General features: G+C 51.3%; 2 protein-coding genes across 3 annotated transcripts; both read right to left on the reverse strand.

The window, feature by feature from the left end:
• Positions 1–3,198: 3,198 nt before the first annotated feature.
• On the reverse strand, positions 3,199–7,445 carry Krt13 (keratin 13). The gene is made up of 8 exons (XM_090351524.1): positions 6,990–7,445; positions 5,708–5,790; positions 5,357–5,513; positions 5,043–5,204; positions 4,784–4,909; positions 4,460–4,680; positions 3,698–3,723; positions 3,199–3,365 (listed from the first exon to the last, which is right to left on the reverse strand). Exons 1-8 carry the CDS (start codon positions 7,443–7,445, stop codon positions 3,199–3,201), a joined length of 1,398 nt encoding a protein of 465 aa, XP_090207650.1.
• A 7,709-nt stretch (positions 7,446–15,154) lies between these two features.
• Positions 15,155–20,178, reverse strand: LOC150051768 (keratin, type I cytoskeletal 15). Of its 2 annotated transcripts, XM_090350839.1 has the most exons (9): positions 20,164–20,178; positions 18,952–19,727; positions 18,108–18,190; positions 17,817–17,973; positions 17,298–17,459; positions 17,054–17,179; positions 16,689–16,909; positions 16,015–16,040; positions 15,155–15,498 (listed from the first exon to the last, which is right to left on the reverse strand). In XM_090350839.1, exons 2-9 carry the CDS (start codon positions 19,474–19,476, stop codon positions 15,386–15,388), a joined length of 1,413 nt encoding a protein of 470 aa, XP_090206965.1. In that variant the 5' UTR covers positions 19,477–19,727; positions 20,164–20,178; the 3' UTR covers positions 15,155–15,385. The 2 variants fall into 2 exon arrangements, with proteins under 2 accessions (XP_090206965.1, XP_090206966.1); XM_090350840.1 differs by lacking the exons at positions 18,952–19,727; positions 20,164–20,178 and adding an exon at positions 18,325–18,345.
• Positions 20,179–20,691: the final 513 nt, after the last annotated feature.

Here is a 20,691-nt window from a genome sequence, read left to right on the forward strand (position 1 = left end):
GGAAAGACTGTGAGACTCTTACCTTCAATTAGCCACCAGAAAGGTGGAAGTGGAGCTGTCTCCAATGGTAGAGCACCAGCCTGGAGAGAAAAAGCAGAGTTCAAGCCCCAGAACACACACACACACACACACACACACACACTTGTGAGGAATGGCAGGGCTCCAGGCCATGGCTTTTCCTAAACCCCCCCCCCCCCACTCAGCAAAGCCTGTGAGTGTCCAGATGCCTCTCAGACTGGCCCCACAGTGGTCCTGAATTCCCACTGAGTCAAGCTGACTCTAATTAGGCCTTGAAAGTTCCACTTCACTAGGCCCAGAATGTTCTAGAAATCATACCTCTCCCAAGACACAAAGCATTTTCTCTTCTCCTGGGAGGCAGTTTTGGCAATTGCCCAGGGCTTCAAATACTGCATCAAATGGCTCTTGCCATGGTGGTGATTCCGTCTGTGGACATCCGTCTCTGGTCCTCTTACAGCCACCTTCTGCCAGAGCCCATGGTCCTTTCTTTCTTCAAAGCCACCCTGACCAACAGCTGCCATCTGGAAGAGTCTGAAGCCTCCTGCTCAGAGCCACTGAGCCTCTCCCTCCCTCTCCCCAGCTTTTATGATCTGGAGAGCTCCAGAGCATCCTTCCTCTCTCCCTGGTGCACTGCAAGGACCTGGGGGTTTTGGACAATGCACAGTCTGGTACTTCAGTGTCCAGCGTCACTTTGATTCATGTGTCATTTAACTGAACCATAAAGTGAATTCCCCAAGCGGCCTGTCTGATTGGGTTCAGTAGTCCACATTTACAGGGGCCAGTGTGCCATCAATCTAACATTGTCTTACTGACGACGGCCTGCCTGCCTGTGGCCAGTCTCGGGCTCCAGGCTGTTATTAACCATGCTCTGTGCTGTAGGTTTTTCTTTTCAAGCTGTACTGAGATGCTCAGATGAAAGAAGCTTTATGGCCATTCATAAAAATGGGTCAGAGAGTAAAATGCCAACTCCCCCAGATGCCCACCCCAACAGGTGCCTGTACAAGTCTCAGAAGCACCATCCACCCACCTGTCCCTTCCTGAGTCCAGGGAAGGAGACAGGGTGTGCCCAACGCTCCCACAACCCCCAAGAAACCACTCAAATAAGTGCACCCCACATCGTCCACTCTTCCCCAACCACCAGAAGACTTAGAAACACCACCCAAAGGACCACGGACGCCCAGGGAGCCCCTGAGACCCAGACACTTCACATGGGGGTTGGGGGAGGGGGAAAAGGGCCCTGGACATGACATGGAAAGTACTGGGCGGTGCCTCATCATCCTACTGGCAGTCCCAGCATGGGCACTGGGGATGGACAGGCTCTCCTGCTGGAATCAGGTCGGGATTGGACAAGACGTCCGCCCTGCCCTTCTACCGTGGGTCCAAGCAGGTGACCAGAGGCAGCAGCCTGCTTTCCAGCCCCTGCAGGGCATAGGCAGAACAGCCGGGCCCATGGGAAGGGCAGAAGTGCACTGGCCCATAAACCTAGGGTGGAGCCTTTGGTTCAAGATGAGGAGAAGCCCGGAGCTCTAGAAGCAGTGTGGTACTTGGCCACCTGGGTGCAGCACTGCCATGTGTCAGGCTCTTCCTTCCAGAAGCTGACCCGAGGCTGCTGAGAAACCTGGACGCGAGGGGAAGGTCACTCTGATGGAGTCCTTCACCCCCTGGCATTGGACTCTGGGGGTAGAGCCTTGTTTCGGCCTCCCCTGAGGCCAAGACTTATGACTCTCAGTCATAGTCCCTGAAAGAACATTGGAGCAACAGACCCCAGTTGTCACTGCTGATGAGTCACTAAACACGTGTGGGCCTCAGTCTCTCTATAGGTGAACTGGGAGGAACGGTGCTGGCTCATGAGATTACGGCAAAGGCAGCGTGGAATAAGGGCTGTGAAGGAGCTACACAGAATGTGGGGTCCCAGTTGGGTTGTCCCTTCCCCTGCTCTAGTCCCCTTTCCTCAGGGTCTTCATTCATGATGGATGACATGGAGATGAGTCAGATAGAGAGGGACAGGGCTGTTCACCCACAGCTTTAGAGAGCAGCTTGAAAGCGGCCTGGACACCTAAAATGGCCCCTAGGGAGGGTTCATGTGGACAGCAGCCCCAATCACTTCTCTCAAATGCCACTCATGAACATGGTTGCTTGAAGCCCTGGGCACAAAGGCGGGATTCTCCACTCTTGTCTCGCCCAACCAGAGGGCTGGGAGGGTCCACCTTCCTCCACAGCTCTGGAATGCACCTGGGCTGGCTTGGACAGAAGTATCTGGCCTGTGTAGGGAGTTGAGGCTGGGGTGGGGGGAGGGGGGCTGAAAGGGGAGGAGAGGGCAAAGCTACATCTAACTACAACAATTACTCCAGGCCCAGCAAGGCATAAGATTAGGATACCAGACTGCATTAGACCAGCTGTGGGCAGCCCGGCTTTTTTGGGGGGGAGGGGTAGCAGGGGGCTGAAGGAGGATGGCCCCAGACCCTCACTGTCTAGGACAGGGGCTGTTTTTCTTTGGGCCTCAGTGGGGTGTGCTTCTTTCCCTCTTCCACTTCTCATAGCTGATATGAATTCATCCCCTCATTCCTCCATTCAACAGAGTCATTTGCCTCCTGTAACCAGTTAAGTATGAGGATGTAGATGACTGGGTAACTAACTATTCCTGCCCTGCAGGAACTCACAGGGTAGAAAAGAGAACTGGAAAGGTCATGACCGAGCATGGTGTTTATTGAGCACTTACTATGTGCCAGGGGCTGGTCTAAGGACTTAACTTGAATAACCTTCAGAGGAGATAACACTCAGCAAAAATATACATAAGTGCTATTTGTTACTGGGTGAGTCTCTGAGTCCATCTGGAACCATCTCCCCCATATCCTAAAAACTCAGGGCCTTCCAAGGGCTCACCTTCAGAAAAACAAGCCAGAAACAAACAACAACAACCAAGATACATTTGCAGAAAGGCAGGAAACTTTATTGAATGGTATTTTCTTTTGAGACAAGAGAAGTAAAGAAACCATAGAGGAGATGAGGCAGGGTGGGGAGAAGAAGACTCCAACAGGGGAAAGAGGAGCAGGGTGGGGCCACCCTCAGAGGGGCTCAAGGCCCAGAGGATTCTGGAAGGAGAGGACCTGCGGCCCCTTCCTCTCCAAGTTCAGGACACCATCAGCTGTCTTCCCTGTACCCCAACCACAGAGGAAGGAGTTAAAACCTCCGGACATCGGAAACTCGACGACCAGCGGCATTGCCGTTGGTGTTATTGGCACCGGCACCAGCACTGATGCTGGCACCGGCACTGATGCTGGCACCGGCACTGCCACTGGCGCTGATGGAGGTATTGCTGCTGCTGCTGCTGCTTCGGATGACAGTTCCTAGGATACAGAGGAGAAAGAGGTGATCAGGAGGAGGAAAAGAAATAATAAACACTTTAGGCCAGGCCAGGATCCCCAGAGGGTCACAAACTCCTAATTAGTCAGAAGGTGGATGGATGAGGACCCAAGAGTGCCCAGCCATGGCTCTCTCCAAGAAGCCCAATGTCTCCATCAAGCAGAGACTTTTATCTTGAAAGGAAAGTAGCTAACCATGACTCCTTTGACCCCCAACTCCTCAGGGCACAACACTTAGAAAGGAGCCAGCATGGCCTTACTTCCCACCAGCTCGCATGGGGAAGCCCGACCCGCCTTCCACAGAGCTGTCTCCTTACCTCCTGAAGAGGAGAAGCCCGGCATCCTGAAAGAGACAAAAATGGCAGTGAGCAGAAGGTGACAGAGGACATGTGACCCCCAGCCTCCTAGAGTGGCTTAGATGTTGGAGACCTAGGTTAGACTTTTCTTTTTTTCTAGCAGGATCTCCAGCCTTGGGACAAAAACACCGGGAATCCACATGCCTGCCTGCCTCTCTGCCTGTCCTTCTCTCTGAGAGCCCTTCAAAAGGAGATAGTATTGGTCTCAAGAATCAGGGTACCTGCCAGGAAACCTTAAGGTTTACTCAGCACCCTCTAAACCACTTGCCTTGAGTCCACAAGGATAATTTGGTGTATGTTTGGGGTGTGTGTGTGTGTGTGTGTGTGTGTGTGTGTGTGTGTGTGTGTGCTGGGGATCGAACCCAGGGCATCTTGCATGCTAGGCAAGCATTCTGCACACCCAGCACAAATCCATCCCCTCAATACTTTTTCTTGACAGGGCTACATCCAAATTAATATATCCCTCTTTCTATCAGAAAGAATTATAAACTGAATTATAAACTTTAAAGGTGTCAGTCCTGCAGCCTGCTATGGAAAGGTCCCTGAGTCTTACTGAAGAGTCCAGGGGAACTCTGACCCCAGCTCTTCTTTCAGATTACTGACACTCAGATAGGGACAGTTCCCTCTCTGGCATGGGTTAAGCCATCCTCCAAAGTCTTGCCTAGTCTGCCCTCCCCCAGTCCCTGGGGCCACTCTCCCAAGAGGGCAGAGCCTCAGGATTACCTGGAGTCCTGGCCCTCCAGCAGGCTGCGGTAGGTGGCGATCTCCTGCTCCAGTCTCGACTTGATGTCCAGCAGCATCTTGTACTCCTGGTTCTGACACTCCATCTCACTGCGCAGCTCGCTCAGCTGCGTCTCCAGGCTGGTGATGAGCCCCTGGATCTGTTGAAGCTGCAGGGCGTAGCGGCACTCCGTCTCCGCCAAGGTATTTTCAAGCCCAGATTTCTGGTGGAGCAATAAGGAGTAAGTTCCAGCATGAGCCAGGCTGGAGAAAGAACTATGGGTAAGGGAGAAGGAGGGGAGCGCCTGAACCAAGGTAGAGGGGTACCATGCTGAGCTGGGACTGTAGCTCAATCTCCAGGCCCTGGAGTGTCCGTCTAAGCTCCGTGATCTCCGTCTTACTGGTCTGGATCATGGCGGCATTGGAGGATACCTCCTTGTTCAGCTCTGCGCTCTGAAAGTCAAGCAGGAAGGAGGGGGTGAGGGGAGCTCAATTCAAAGCCACATTCACCCTCCAAGAGCCCCTGCCTGGCTGGCAGCACCACCACCTGGCAGGCTATGTGTGCATGGGGTAGGAGGGCTAGTACCTTGCTCTGGAACCATTCTTCAGCATCCCTACGGTTCTTGTCTGCCATGGCTTCATACTGCTCCCTCATCTCAGCCAGCACACGGGTCAGGTCAATGCCAGGGGTGGCATCCATCTCCACATTGACCTGGCCTACCACCTGGTTGCTGAACTCCTTCATCTCCTGCGGGATGGGAAAGCAGCACATTTCAAGTTTGTCTTCCCACCTCTCTGCTCTGAGTGGCCCCACCTTTGATCACTCTGGAAAGGATTTCCAGGACCCTTGTGGAACAGAGATGGACCCTTTGCCACTGAGCAGGCCTGCTTCCCACTCACCTCCTCATGGTTCTTCTTCATGTAGGCCAGCTCCTCGTTTAGGCTCTCGATCTGCATCTCCAGGTCAGCCTTGGACAGGGTCAGCTCGTCCAGCACCCTGCGTAGCCCGTTAATGTCGGCCTCCACGCTCTGGCGCAGGGCCAGCTCGTTCTCATACCTGGAATCATCAGAACAGTTGCTTTTTAAAAGCAAGGCACAAAGAATATGCAGTACGCCTCCATTCCCCCCCACACTTGCTCTGGGTTCTCCTGCTTCTCCAACACCTTCACTCCTGCTTGTTTTAAGTATCCCCAATCAGAAGAGCCTTTGTCTAAAATGAGAGCAACAAATGAGGGGGAACCTGAAACTCACTTGAGTCTGAAGTCATCCGCAGCCAGCCTGGCATTATCAACCTCCAGAAGAACCCGGTTGTTGGCAGTGGTGGCTTCCAGGATCTACAAAACACAGAAAGAAGTCTTCTCTGAAGGGTCTATGCGCTGGAGAGCAAAGAATGGGAAGGACTTGAGGGGTGGGCTCGGCTCCTTCAGTGTTCTGTGATTTACCATTTCCAATCTGACCAGGATACAGGTTTTGGAGGAAAACACCCCCAAAATTCACACCTTTCAGTAGCCTAGAGTCTCAGACTCACCACCTCTCCAACCCACTTGATCTGGAAAGCCCTCTTTTTTTTGGGGGGGGGGTTGTTCATTTGGTTTTGGTTTTGGTTTTTTGTCAGTCATGGGACTTGAACTCTGGGCCTGGGCACTGTCCTTAAGCTCTTCAGCTCAAGGCTAGCACTCTACCACTTGAGCCACAGTGCCACTTCCAGTTTTCTGGTGGTTAACTGGAGATAAGAGTCTCATGGATTTTTATTCCCTAGCTGGCTTTGAACCATGAATCCGCAGATCTCAACCTCCTGAGTAGCTAGGACTATAGGCATGAGCCACCAGCGCCCAGCAAGCCCTCTTAAGATTGGGAGAGATCCTGTGCAATGCCACACACATGACCCCAGCAACACCCCTGGATCCAGCCTCCAGGCTGAGACTACATCAAACAACTCTTCTCATCCATTTGAATCTCTCATCCAAACATGGACAGTTTGGGACTCAGCCCAGACTAGGGTTTCTCTGTCCTGACAAGCTGATATCACAGTATGAGAGACAGGCTTCGTGGAGAAGCTCCAGGCCCCACACTGCCCTAAGCCTCTACTCCCTTCAACCTCCCATCATTCACCATAGCCAATTGAGAACCAGAGGTTCAGTGTGAACCCTTCCCAAAATCAACAATTTCCGGAACTTTGAAAGAAGACGTCGCCTTTACTCTTTGGATGGCAATCACGCAGACTTTTTGGTTTAAATGCCATGTTTCCAAATATCTCTATAGAATCACTAATAAAATAATCATTCAAGAAGCTATAGCATTTTTAACATACTAACATCAGGAAATACGAATCCTGGAGAGAATGTATTTAGGAAACCATGGCATGAGAAAAGTCCATCAGAAAAGTAGACTCTTGATTAGTTCCTGATTAGGACTGCCCCCTGCAAGAAGGGTACGAATTCCATCCACACCTGTTCCCTGACACATGGAGCATGCTCTGGCCTTCCAGGCTCCACTCGACACCAAGGAACCTTCCGGGCCCCCAAGGGCTCACCTTAACCTGAAGCTCTTCGATAATCTTATAGTAGTTGCTGTAGTCCCTCTCTGGGCTGGCTGGGCTCTGCTTCAGGTGCCAGTCACGAATCTTCACTTCCAAGTCCGTGTTGGCCTCCTCCAGAGCGCGCACCTTTTCCAGGTAGGAGGCCAAGCGGTCGTTGAGGTTCTGCATGGTGATCTTCTCATTGCCGGAGATGAGGCCGCCATCGCCACCAAAGTCACCAAAACCACCACCAAAACTTCCACCAAAACCGCCTCCAAAGCCACCACCAAAGCCACCACCAGCTCCTCCGCCAAAGCCACAGCTCATGCCACCCCCGTAGCCTCCAGCTGAGCCTCCAGAGACAAACCGAGAAGAACAGGTAGAAATACTTCGACCTCCTCCCAGCTGGCAAGAGCCACCTCCAAAACCACCTCCATAGCTGGTGGAAGAGCTCTGCAGGCGGCAGCTCATGGTAGCGACAAGAGTGAGAGTGGGTACAGAGAGGAGCTTGGCTTGGCTGGAGCCGAAGACTGTGGTTCATCCCTGCTGTGCAGGCCTTTTATGCTCCCTCTGTGGGGATGGTACATCCTAGATCCTCCCTTCCCCACCCTCTGTCTTGGTGCCAAGGATGCTTTGTTTCCCATAAGCCCAGTTACCTCTGCTCTCCAGGGTGGGTTGTACCTCTTGGGGTAGCTTTTTTTTTTTCTAATCCTTCACAAAAGGGATGATTCAGAAGGAACCTGCCTGAGACTATCCTTTGACAACTGAATTCTGCTTCACTTCTTCATAGGAAGGGCTCGCTCCCAGGCTGTCAGCTCCACCCTGTATCAGAATGGAGACTGAGCTGTAACTTTTCTGCCAGGAGGAAAGGGTTAGCTGCAAAGTAACCCTGTACTTTGTGAAGTCTTCACATCCCTTAGACTTCCTTCTTTCCATCTTTAAAGTGTGTGTGTGTGTGTGTGTGTGTGTGTGTGTGTGTGTGTGTGTGTGTGTGTGTGTGCGTGCGTGTGTGTTGGTACTGGGGCTTGAACTCAGGGTCTAGAGCTCTTGCTTGGCTTTTTCACTCCAGGCTTGCACTCTATACACTCAAGCCATGTCTCTAAGTCTAGCTTTTTGCTGGTTAATTGGAGATAAGAGTCTCATGGGCTTTTCTGCCTGGCCTGGCTTCAAGCCCTGCTCCTCAGATCTCAGCCTCTCGAGTAGTTAGGATTACAGACATGAGCCACCTGCTCTGGTCTTCCAACTCTAAAACTCCTGACTACAAAACTAAAGGATCCTTCTAGCCCCTCATCCCTGCCAGTTCACCCAATAACTCTGATGTCCAGTGGTGCTGACCTTAGAGAATCGACTGCCTTGAGCGTGTTTACAGAGAGAAAGAAACGGCTTCTTAGACAAAAAGAAAAGGTAGCAATGACAAGAGTCCTTTGAGGTCCCTATGGGCCAAGTGCAAACGAGGAAAATGAAGTGCAGGAAGAGGATATACCCCTGTACATTATATATGCTAATATTTGCTAGCTCTTACCCTATGAAAGCAATCTATGAACCCTGTGAAACCACTCTCTGTCTCACTTGATCTTTGCAGAAGTCTCTTGAGGCAGGACCTCTACTATCCCAATTTTACACATAAGATAACTAAACCTTAAGGGGTAAATCCAAACTGAGCCCCAAATCTGGTTCTGCCTGTCAGGAAAAAATGGCTTTTAAATACATATTTTTATATACTGCGGTATATAAGCCATGAAGCCCTCAGCCTGATGCATCTTTGCCTAAGCAGACTACAATGCAGGGGAGTGCCCCTACAATGAAAAATTGTCAAACCTAAAAGGTCTCAGGTACTAGGGTTGAGAAGCCATGGATCAATCCAGTGCATCTATTCAAAATCCCATTGAACTACCTGCTTCAGAGACCCATCCAAACCAGGCTTCTAGTGCCTGAGCGGGGCCTCCTTGTAAGACATCCCTCTTGGTGTGTGAGCTTAACTAAGAGCCAGAGAAACAGGAGTCACAGTCTCTTCATCCTCTTCTTAGGATGGTACAGTATGGCTAAGAATCTCAAGGACCCAGCCGGGGAAATCTACACCATTCAATCTAGAGGAAAAGGCCTTGAGCTGGCCTCCCAGAGCCTAGCTTAGAATTTTCCAGTGGCTAAGAGCCCAATCCAGGGTTCCTTCGCCGCCATGCACCACTGATTGGCCTCTCTGAGCAGGGGTGGCAGGGTGAGGTGGGGCCCAGGCATGAGATTATCCTGGAATCCCCCTCAGCTGATTCAGCAAGACCGAAGAGAGAGAACTGAGTCAGCACTTTGTTGCCTTTTGTGCTCTGGGGTATGGAAGCTGGCCTATGTCCACTCAGCAAGTAGGTGGCAATGCCAGGAGAACCAAGGCGTGCTGGGGTACATGCCATAGCGAGACCAGGATTCAGGCTGACCTCTGACCCTGCCCAGCCCTCCTGCCCCAAGATCATAGCTCAGCTCTCTCTAAAAAAAAGTCTGATTCAGCCCACAATGGGAGCTCTGGCTCTCTCTCCATGGAGGATCAAAACTGACAAGAAGGTGATTAATGGAACCTGCCAGGCCTGGGGTGGCAGTGCCCCAATCGTGCCAGACTAACAAGCAGGTTGGGACCAACGCCTTTCAGAGTAACAATGCTGCAGATCCTTCAAAGCCCCAGCAGAACAAACATGACACGGTCACGACGTGCCAGCCCTGGCAGGGTCAGGGCACGGCCACCCTCCTTCCAAGCGGGGATTCCTGGAGCCTGGCCACAGGAATGCCTTCCTCCCACCACCATCGCCCCAGAGGCAAATGCAAATGGGGCTGAGGAGATGGGCCAGGTGCTCTGAAGGGAACCTCACAGAACCATCCCAGGACCCCGCAAGTCCCGCTTCCCACTCCAGAACTCAGGAAGATGGTGTTGGTCTGTGTGGTTTTGCTTTGCTTTGCTTTGCTTATGGGCAAAATAACATGGAATTCTGTCTCCACTGCAGTAACACATCCAGGTGAGATGAAGGAAACTACATTCGTGGCAGTTGTTAGTTAACCTGGATGCTTAGTCTCACACCAAGACAAGGGGTTTTTAGATGAGGCACCTCAAGTCCAGGGAAGGGAAATAATTTGCCCATAGACACCTGGAACTCAAGTTTTAAGTCTGGCGCTCTCTTGCGTGCCTCCTCTCTCTCTCTCTCTCTCTCTCTCTCTCTCTCTCTCTCTCTCTCTCTCTCTCTCTCTCTCTCTCTCTCTCTCTTTTTCCCTTCTACACACACACCTAGTGGGGGCTTGACAAACTTTCATGATCTCTGAGTATATCATTCTGTGACATTGTAAATCTCACTTGATAGATCAAATACATAGATAGATACATAGATAGATACATAGATGATAGATAGATAGATAGATAGATAGATAGATAGATAGATAGATAGATAGATAGATGTGTGTGTGCATGTGTGTGTGTGTGTGTCTTTGTCATCCTAGCACAGATCCCTTAGTGAGTTCTCTAGCAACTCTGGAACATTAGAAGCATCGGTGGTTCTAATATTTGATCTTTGGTGTCAGCCAAAGATCCCTGTTCCTTTGGAATTTCCTGGTGATCCAAGCATCTTTGGTTCTTCCAAAGTGCTTCTCAGTAAGCTCCTGTATGGAGCCTGGAATGATTTTCACCAGAATGATTTTCCTCCCTACCCGTCCCCCACCCCATCTCCCAATTCTCTGGACAGAGAAAAGGGGCCGGATATTGACTTTATAACTGGTCAGGCCTGCAAAATTCCCACACTGTGGGGTTCAGAGTGATCCCTGGTTGGTAAATAAGAACACAACTATGTGCCAGGACTTTATGCAACTTTATGGGCACAGCTGGTCCTGTACTTGGAATCCCTCCAAAGCTCCCCTATATCCCCTTCAACGGGCTGCTCACTGTCGCCTTTAAGATAACTTGGGTAATAGCAAGTAGATTGTTTTTAATGTGAGCTATTCTACTCAACAACTGACCCCAAGAAAGAGGTCAGGTACCTGTGATAGAGAGCCAGGTTGGACAGTAAGCACAGGACCCACTGCTTAGCATTGGCACGTGAAGTGTGGTGGGGATGGGGGCAGTGATCCTGCGGGGCTGACCCCTAACTCGTGAGGTCTGTGCTAACTGCTGTTACCATCAGAATTGGATTGACTCTGTAGGATACAAAAGGTGGTATCAGAGAATTACTTAAATGTATGGGGTGGGGGAACCCATACACTAACTCATACTGCATTCAGTGCTGAGCAGAGAGAAAAGGGAAAACAGTTTGATTTTGTTCTATATATGTGAAAAGGTAATAAAAAATTAGCAATATCTAACATTCATCAAAGAATGTACATGCATGATCTTTCTATGCACATCGTGCTGTTTTTTTTTCATATGTGGAAACTGAGGTCCAAAGATGTTAAAAAAAAACTGCTGAAATTTATAAGTTCAATGGTGTCAAAACCAAGATTTGAACCTCTGGCTCCAGAGTCTGCATCTTTAATTAGTGTTGATAAGTCGCTTTCAGTCCATTGCTAGCCAATCCCCATTCAGGCAACAGCATCGTCCATTACGTTTTCCATACTTGGGCTCATTCCCACCCAGGGCCTCGACAGTGGATGGGCCCTGCTTCCCACAGTGGTAGGTCTGTGTGGTTAATGGCTTGTTGAGTCAGCCTATTTGCTTCCTGTTCCTGGTTTGAGCTCTAAAGATCAAAAATTTGTCAAGGCACTCACTCCCCACAGGACAGAAAAAAACAGGAGTCTCATAGGAACTTTCCAATCCTCTCCTTTTACATATGGGGAAACTGAGTCCTGGGACAGTGAGCAATGAGAAGCAAAGTGTGGATTTCCAACTCTGCCACCCTAGCTCATTGAGGGCTTTACACTGAAGTGTTCCCTAAATTCCCCTCAGCACACTGCCTTCCCAAGCCTCTCATTGATTCTCAACGATTTCTTCATTCTCACCAACTAATTCATCTGCAGAACTGAAGCTTGAATCTTGTCCCTCAGCTCCTCACACAGAGAGCTTCCCTCTTTCCCTGGACCCCAGGATGGCTGCCCCACCTCCAAAAGGATCTCAAGGACCCCCCACCAGATCCATACCCCCTAACCAGGTCCATACATCCAGGACTGTGGACAGCTCCCTCCTCTTAGAGACATCTGCCTGAAAGGCAATGTTAACAGTCATTTCAGAGGTCCCGTGTCTCTGGCCTTTGGATCCCCACAGTCTTCAACTTGACAATCCTTCTTCTATCACCCAGGCTTTCCAGAAACTCAGCACTGTCAGCAAAACCTTTGAATAAGTTGAACCTGAGTTTCAAGCCTTCCTCGACCACCCACTAGCTGTGTGGCCTTGAGGAAGTTGCTCAACCTTTCAGTGTTTCCATGGCCACATTTGAACAACAGGTACTGGATGAGTTCCTGGTGGAGGCTTTTCAAACACCTGGCGTGCAGGAGGCACTGGACAGGAGGAGAGCTGTTATACCTCCCTGTCACACATCAGGAAATGCAACACAGTCATCAGTACTAGATGACCTGCCCAAGAACCTTCTGAGCCTCTACCCCGCCCTGGCACGTGGCCTTGCCTCCTTCCATCTCTGATTCCTGAGACTAGCAGAGCACCCACAGGGACCAAATGACCAAAGAATCTCAGGTTTCCTGAGTGCAGGATCTTTGTGGAATCTGTCTCAGAGCACCGCTCAATGAACACCCAAAAAGCAATTTCTGAGATTCTTTGCCTCAAAATCTCAGAAGACAAGTTGTCTTTCTGAACTTATTTCCCCCACGAAATCTGCTGCACAGGATCACTAGGTAGGTTTCATGCCCAAGACACTAGTGAGTGCCTAAAACTGTACCTGTGACAGGATAAAGCAAAGGACAGATAAGCACATGTATTAGCTCAACAAACATTTGTGGAGCCTCTATATTACTGAGTTAGCCTGCTGCCCCAGATCCTAAAGCTTCATGGTCCTTGTGTCCAGCCAGATTTCTCAGTCCATAGATGGGGACTGAGACCCACAGAGGGACAAGGGCCTACTTTGATCCTCAGTGAGACCATGACAAGCAACAAATGCCTACTGTGGGTCCTCTGATTCCCAAAGCCACCTTCTCTCAGTGGGGATGGGGACTGGACATTGTCTGCTACCTGCCTCTGGAGTTGGCAGCAAACTAAGCCTGATCTGTTTTTATTAGTACACTCTGTTAAGAACGGTTTTACAGACCGGTGCTAGCGGCTCATGGCTAAAATCCTAGTGACTTAGGAGGCTAAGATCTGAGGATTGAGGTTCAAAGCTAGTTTTGGCAAAAAAAAAAAAAGTCTGCAGACCTCCTTTGTCCAGTTACCTAGGGGGAAAAAGTTGGAAGTGGAAGTACCAGCTTTGAGTAAGAAAGGCCAGGTGAAAATGAGGACTGAATTCAAGCCCGAGTAATAGAGACGGAAGGAGGGAGAGAGGGGGAGAGGGAGGGAGAAAGGGACAGAGAGAGGGAGGGCAATAAAGGAGAGGAGGAAAAAGAAAAGAAGGCTGATATTTCAGTTCTGCCACAGAAAGGGTTTGAACAGTAAGGATCGAAGTCAAAGAAGCTTGTTCCAGACTTGATGTCACCACTTCAGGCTGCTGAGCTATTCAGTCAAGTTACTGAATGTCCCCAGGCTTTTGTTTCCTCTTCTGAAACTGATGCCGAAGGCTGATACCCTCTTCACAGAGTTGTTGGGACAATGCATGAGATGCCATGGCAGAATGCCCTGCTCAGGGCCCAGTACACTATACACACTCAATAAATCCCTTATCCTTCCTCCAGCCGGAGAAATCCTGCCTCTGCATGCTCTCATGAAACATTAACTCTCTCCAGAAAGAGCAGGTACTCTCCTCTCCACTCAGGGTCTGGGCTTGAGAGAAGGCTAATGAGGAAGAGGCTTTGCCTGTCAAGATTTGTGATTCATGTGGACCCCAAAAAGATCCATTTCTCCAAAGAACAGAGGTGCCTCCGACCTGCTCTTCCCAGCAGGACTAAAGAATCAGTTCTCCTTCCCTGACCCCAGGCCTCACCCCAGAGCCTGACCCAGCCCAAGTGCAGCACCCAGACTTCTCCATTTCCTCCTTTCCAGCCCTCTCCCTGCTTAGGCTATGAATCCTAACTCAAGGAGCTCTGGGAATGTGTGGATTTCACTGTTCTAAGAAGAGATTCTTGGAGATTTAAATCGGAACAGCAGAAGTACTGGGGCTTGGTGGTGCATACCTGCAACCCCAGCACAATGAAGTATAATCCCAACGAAGTGAAGCAAGAGGATCACAAGTATGAGCCAATAAAGACTCCTCCCCTATGCTTAAAAAAAGAAAGGCATCAAGGGCTTGTGCCACGTTGGGCTTAAACTTGGGAAAATCAGAGAAGGCTCCTTAGAGGTGGTGTCTTTCCCTCTAGCCACTTTAAGTCCCTTTAGGAGGGTGGAGATGAGAAATGACCAACTACCCTGAAAATCATGGCTCAAAAGGAAGGATGCTTCACGCAGCAACAAGAACAGATGCCACAGGAGGGGCCTGCCATGGACTGTGCAAGGTTACTGCCTAGCATCTCAGAGCAATTCTTGGTCCTGAAGTCACACAAGTAGAGGGACCCATTCCAGAAATGCTGCTTTCTGCCCATCCATGAGACCCCAGGCAAGTCCTTTATCTCTCCAGTATCAGGAGTCTCATCTTTTCAATGGGAAGAATTAACCCTGCCCACCCTACAGTAATATCATTGAGACACATGAGTGTAAGGATGCCTAGCACAATGTCAGAACCAAGATTTTCACCATGCAATTAGGGACTTGACAAATAACTATTAGACATGTTGAATTCTGGGCTGCATGCACAAAACTTATGTGAGGGGACCCTTTTACCCTCACCTCCTCAGTTCCTCCCATCAGGAGGGTAAGCCAGAAGAGTAACTCACTCAAACAGCACACTTTGTCCCAGGATACAGCACCCTGGCACACTTTTAAAGAGTGAATTCTATGCGATCACCAGGAATGAGACCAATGTGGTGAGGGTGGGAGCAGAGGGGGAGGGGACATCAGAAGGTGGACCCTGGGCCTCCTCAGAACTCAGAGGCCAACCTAGACCCCACCACGAAAAATTGGATATACCACAGAGAAATATTTGCAAAAAGAAAAGCGGTTCTTTATTGCAAGAATAGATAGTGTACAAACAAGCTTGTTAGGCCAGACAGCCCCTTCTTGCACTTCCATGCTTAAAAAGGAGGTGGAGAAAAAGCTAGAGGAGTGGGGAGAATGTGCAGAACCCCAAACTGTACCCTCTTCAGCAAGTTGTTTACTGCAGCAGAGACTGGAGTTTGCTTTTCCAGCCCCACTGGACTGTTCCCTGCTCAGCCAGGGGGAATCAAGCGGTGGCAGAGGACGCTTCTCCTATGCTGGGCAATCAGATATCTCTCTTGCTGGAAGAAACCACCTTTCCATCTGAAGACTCCACTACATGGACGCGGAAACTACTGCTGCTGCTGCTCCCGCCACCGCTGCCACCTCCCAGGGAGGCTAAAGAAATAAGAAGTGATCTTTAGCAATGGGCAACCTTCCTTTTGTCTCCCCAAAATAGCCAGGTCCTGGGCTGAGCTGTGGGAAAATTAGACTCTTTGAGAAGGGCCACCGGCCAATCCTGCCAGAGCTACCAGGAGATCTAGAGTTGAATTACTCATCAGAGATGAGTGACAGAGATGGCACGTATGCCTGGCAGTGAGCAGTAATAAGGCAGGGTTTTTCATCTGCACAGGCGCAGGAGTAATTGTGGGCATCTGACCGTGCATGACGAAGGCAGGGCCTAGGAGAGGGACAGACCCAGCATAACACCTGCTTAGCCTAGAGCCTTCTTAGGAACTCTCCAATCTCAGCCCTGCTGGGGCCAAACAGAGGATTCTACAGGGAAAATGGTGCAAAGCCTGGAATAGCTCCACACCCCATCTCCACGTTTGGTCTCTTTCTTCTTCCTATTCCAGTGGCTTCAATAGCTCTGTTCCTGACCCCACCCCTCAGAAGAATGTTAAGCCTCCCTACCTTCCTTGATGCCAATGCCAGCCATCCTAGAACAGAAGAGGCAACAGATGTTAAGTAAAGGGCAAAAGGCTTTAGCATCCTTAAGAGATGTTCTGATGAAAAAAAAAAAAAAAGCTCAGGGACAGTACCCAGGCTCTGAGTTCAAGCCTCAGGACCAGAACACACACACACACACACACACACACACACACACACACACACACGCATGCACGCACGCGCGCACACACACACACACACACACACACACACACACACACACACACACACACACGAGATGCTGCTAAGCACTCCTTCCCAGCCCCGACTCTTTGAAGTGTTGAGACCTTCCGACAGACCATTGGTCCAGCCACTGTCAGACAGACAGACTGATCTACAAATAACTCTCGATCCATCTCCTGCAGAGAAGGAAGGAGCATTAAATCTCTTTGTGATCATTATTCCAACGTCTGTCATTTACAAGGGAAATGAAAGTCTGGAGAGAAGAAAATGACTTGCCCAAGGCAACAGCCAAAGATCCAAGTGCCAGGTCCAGACCCTTTACTTCTTCATCAGCTCTTTTCACTGTTTAATACGGGGGCTTGGGGGACACCCTGTTGCTACTTTCAGAGGATCCTGCCACACATGGCTCCTCCCACCCCCTGTCCCCTCCCCTCTCCCCATGCCCAGGCTCTCACTTGGCATCCTGGCCCTCCAGCAGGCTGCGGTAGGTGGCGATCTCCTGCTCCAGTCTCGACTTGATGTCCAGCAGCATGTTGTACTCCTGGTTCTGAGCCTCCATCTCGCAGCGCAGCTCGCTCAGCTGCGCCTCCAGGCCACCGATGAGCCCCTGGATCTGCTGCAGCTGCGTGGCGTAGCGGCACTCAATCTCTGCCAGCGAGTTCTCCAGCCCGGCTTTCTGAGGGAACAACACATCCCTACATCAATCATCAACGAAGGGCGAGGGGCTGGGGAGATCTGGGGGGAGCTGGGAAACCTTAAGACTTCACCAAACCCAGGAAGATGGAAGCATCTGTTACTAGAGAGCCAGGGTGGGTCGTACCATGCTGAGCTGGGACTGCAGCTCGATCTCCAGCCCTTGCATGGTGCGTCTCAGGTCTGTGATCTCCGTCTTGCTAGTCTGGATCATTTCTGTATTGGAGGCCACCTCCTTATTCAGCTCCTCGGTCTGTAGGTCACACATAAGAGACAATGAGCCCTTGTGGGCCCCTCCAGAGAGACGTGGGGAGTCAGGGAGCTGGGGCAGGGCAGGGCAGGGCAGGGTAGGGCTGGAAGGTGAGACTCACCTTGCTGAAGAACCAGGCCTCCGCATCCTTGCGGTTCTTCTCCGCAATGGCCTCGTACTGCTCCCTCATCTCGGCCAACATACGGGTCAGGTCCACGCCTGGTGCGGCATCCATCTCCACGTTGACTTGGCCAGCCAGCTGGTTGCTGAATTCCTTCATCTCCTGCAGGGTGGGAGAGGCCATTTAGAAGAGAGTTGAGACAGTGCCCTCGGCTCTGTGGAGCCTCCTCTATTAGGTCCTGTCAAGTGAGGACCCCTCCTCCTCCCAAGATTGCAGGGTCCTTGTATGACCTCATAAAGCAACCCAAGGCAGTTCTCTCCTAGCCTGGATTTGGGTCTGGATCACCAGAAGGCAATGCCCCTTCTTAGCCACAGATACCTCTGTTGGTTTAAGGTAGGAGGAGGTGATATTTCTGAGCCACCAAGCCCCAGCCAACTATGAGAAAATTTCAGCCCAGTTCTGCCGCTCCCTCACTCCGTCCCCTACCCCTCAACCTAGAGTGCAACCCAGAGCCCTCACCTCCTCATGGTTCTTCTTCAGGAAGGCCAGCTCTTCGTTCAGGCCCTCGATCTGCATCTCCAGGTCGGCCTTAGACAGGGTCAGCTCGTCCAGCACTCTGCGTAGCCCGTTAATGTCTGCCTCCACGCTCTGGCGCAGGGCCAGCTCGTTCTCATACCTGGAAAGACAGAAGGAACTTCAAGTCAGGAAAGGGGGTGGGGATCAGGAAAAGAAAGGGTGAATAACAGGATACAGGTAGGGATGAGGGGAGGGGGGGTCTTTGCAGGAAGGGGAGACAGTAATGGAACGCACTTGAGTCTGAAGTCATCTGCAGCCAGCCTGGCATTGTCGATCTCCAAAAGGACCCGAGAGTTGTCAATGGTGGCAGCCAGGATCTACAATGCACAGGGGTTTGTGTCTGAGGGCTGCTGTTGGGTGCTGTACTCAAAGTCCCCCTGAATGGCCACCTCCCCTCTGACACCACTAATGAAAACCTGTAGGACCCCTGGGGCCCCCAAGCCAGCCTCACTTCCAGCAGCCATGTACTTTCTCTGGTCTGTGCCACCCTTCCTGCAACACCTCCGGGGCTGCCCTCCCTAACAGAAGACCAGCTCAGGGTGGCTGCCTCCTGCACGATTTAACGAGAGCCTGGGCTCTACAGAACATTCTAGCACGTAGGAAGCCTGGAGAGCGGCTCAGCAAGATATTTTACAGATAAGTGAACCATCTGGAGGAATGGAAGAGAAAGTAGGGGAGGAGACAGACAAGAGTTTTCTGGCATTTGGAGACTGTGGAGACCACAGTCCTTTGCCATGCTTCCCAAGAAGGAACAGGGGCACTTCACACAGAACCCTCGAAGTACTGGGGGGACAGAGATGCTGAGCTAGTCTATCCCTACCTGTGTCCCAGCAGTCCGACCCAGATTCCCCTCCCTTGCTCCCCTAGCACTGCCAAGCCGAACAGCTGTGTACCCACATCTGCACATGCAGCCCGAGGTTACAGAATTACACAGGACACCGTCATGCCCAGGGCAAGAAAGGATTTCCTGAGGCAGCATTAACACTGCCATGAGAGACATGTGTGGGGTACCTGCCCACCCTGCCTCCCTGCCCGGCCACCCCCACACACAACCTTTCCTTGACATCTAAGAACTTACTTTATCCCGGATCTCTTCTATGGTCTTGAAGTAGTGGGTGTAGTCACGTTCGGGACTGGCCGGGCTCTGCTTCTGGTACCAGTCACGAATCTTCACCTCCAGCTCAGTGTTGGCCTGCTCCAGGGCACGTACCTTGTCCAGGTAGGAGGCCAGGCGGTCGTTGAGGTTCTGCATGGTGATCTTCTCATTGCCAGAGAGGAGACCACCATCGCCACCCCCAAAATCGCCAAAGCCACCTCCAAAACCCCCACCAAAGCCACCACCTAAACCCCCACCAAAGCCACCACCTAAACCCCCACCAAAACCAGCCCCACCACCAAAGCCACAGCTGAGGCCACTCCCATACCCTCCACCACCAGAGCTGGAAGAAACAAACCTTGCAGAAGAAGCTGAGATACCGCGGCTTCCACCTCCCCCATGTAGACTCCCCCCACCAAAACCGCCTCCCCCAACCCGGAGAGAGCCCCCTCGAGTAGAGCCACCCCCGAAGGTGGAGGAAGAAGTTTGCAGAAATGTAGTAGCCATGGTCAGGCCAGCAGGAGATGGTGAATGCTTAGCAAGCAGGAGAGATGCTCTTAGGAGTTGCAAGAGCTGGTCTGAAACAGACTGCAGCACTACAGGGGACCCCAGCCTGGCACTCCTTATATACCCCTGGGAGGGGGTTGTGGGGCCTCGTCTCCTCCCCCAGGGCCAAGCCAACTCCTCCACCTGCCTGACAAACACAGCTGCCTCCACACCTCCATGTGGCTCCTATGGAGTTTTTTCTTCTTCTTCTTCTTCTTCTTCTTTTTTTTTTAATGCAACAAAAGAGATGATTCAGAATTAATGGTGTGTTGCCCTGGGCCATGGTTTTAACACTTCGATTACAGGTTCATCTCTCCACTCCAGGAGAAAGACAGCAACAGAGAGCTAAAAGTCTCACCACATTACAGTTCCTAAGGCTTCCGCCTGACCCATAACTCTAATGAGACCAATTGTGCCCAAAGCCAAATTCCACTGCCCCTAGCCCTTGAACCGCACCCCAAAGTAGACAGTCCACAGCTCTCTGTTTCCCAAACGCTGCTGTCCGTTCTCTGCTCATAGTCTCCCCCCACCCCATGAGTTTCAGGATGAAAGAAGAACAGAGATCTTAAGATCTTAGGATGAGGAGGCAGAGTCCATGGGGACAGGCTGACAGGAGGGGTGGGGGGGGGGTCATGAGTCTAGTTCTACCTGAGGTGATCCGAGGGGTCCCCTGGCAGTGCTGTAAATCTCTTTTCACTTTTTCTCCCTTCCATCACCACCCCACCTTCAGCCATAGCTGAAGCCCCCTCCCATTTTTCTAGTTTCCTTCGGCCTCTAGCCCCATGGTCCTAGCTAGCTGGCAGCAGTCCAGCCGGCGTGGGGCTGACAGGGAGCTGATGGATGGTCTTGCTACCTGCCAACTGCACATGTCACTGAATCTTTGCTTACTCCTGGGACACGTTGGGGCAAACCTCTGCAGATAACGCCGGGGCAAGTTCCAAGAAGCCCCTGCCTACTCCAGTAAGAGGCATGTTACTACTTAGCAAAGTCAGATTAACCCCAGTTTGTCCCCTGAAAGCCTGCAGGCTGGGAAGGGGCTGATCCAGGAGGCTCTGGGGAGGAGAGAGGGAGCACCCCCCCCCCAGGCCTGCTCCACCCCACGCAGGCAGGAGGAAGGCACCAGAGTTCGTGGACCAAGGCAGCACTCTCCCACAGAAGACTAAGCACACTCAGGAA

Source organism: Megascapheus bottae, chromosome 17 (genome assembly GCF_031878675.1).
Source record: "Megascapheus bottae isolate mThoBot1 chromosome 17, mThoBot2.hap1, whole genome shotgun sequence".
NCBI classification, from domain to species: Eukaryota; Metazoa; Chordata; class Mammalia; order Rodentia; family Geomyidae; genus Megascapheus; species Megascapheus bottae.

Excerpts from the sequence above, each read along its gene's own strand:
- Krt13 (XM_090351524.1), bottom strand. The coding sequence starts at position 7,445 with ATGAGCTGCCGCCTGCAGAGCTCTTCCACCAGCTATGGAGGTGGTTTT. Across the intron at positions 4,910-5,042 it reads AAGAATGGTTCCAGAGCAAG|AGCGCAGAGCTGAACAAGGA; the intron begins GTACTAGCCCTC and ends CTTGACTTTCAG. Across the intron at positions 3,724-4,459 it reads CTGGAGGGCCAGGACTCCAG|GATGCCGGGCTTCTCCTCTT; the intron begins GTAATCCTGAGG and ends TGTCTCTTTCAG.
- LOC150051768 (XM_090350839.1), bottom strand. The coding sequence starts at position 19,476 with ATGGCTACTACATTTCTGCAAACTTCTTCCTCCACCTTCGGGGGTGGC. Across the intron at positions 17,974-18,107 it reads GCAGATGACTTCAGACTCAA|GTATGAGAACGAGCTGGCCC; the intron begins GTGCGTTCCATT and ends CTGTCTTTCCAG. Across the intron at positions 16,910-17,053 it reads TGCAGTCCCAGCTCAGCATG|AAAGCCGGGCTGGAGAACTC; the intron begins GTACGACCCACC and ends TTGTTCCCTCAG.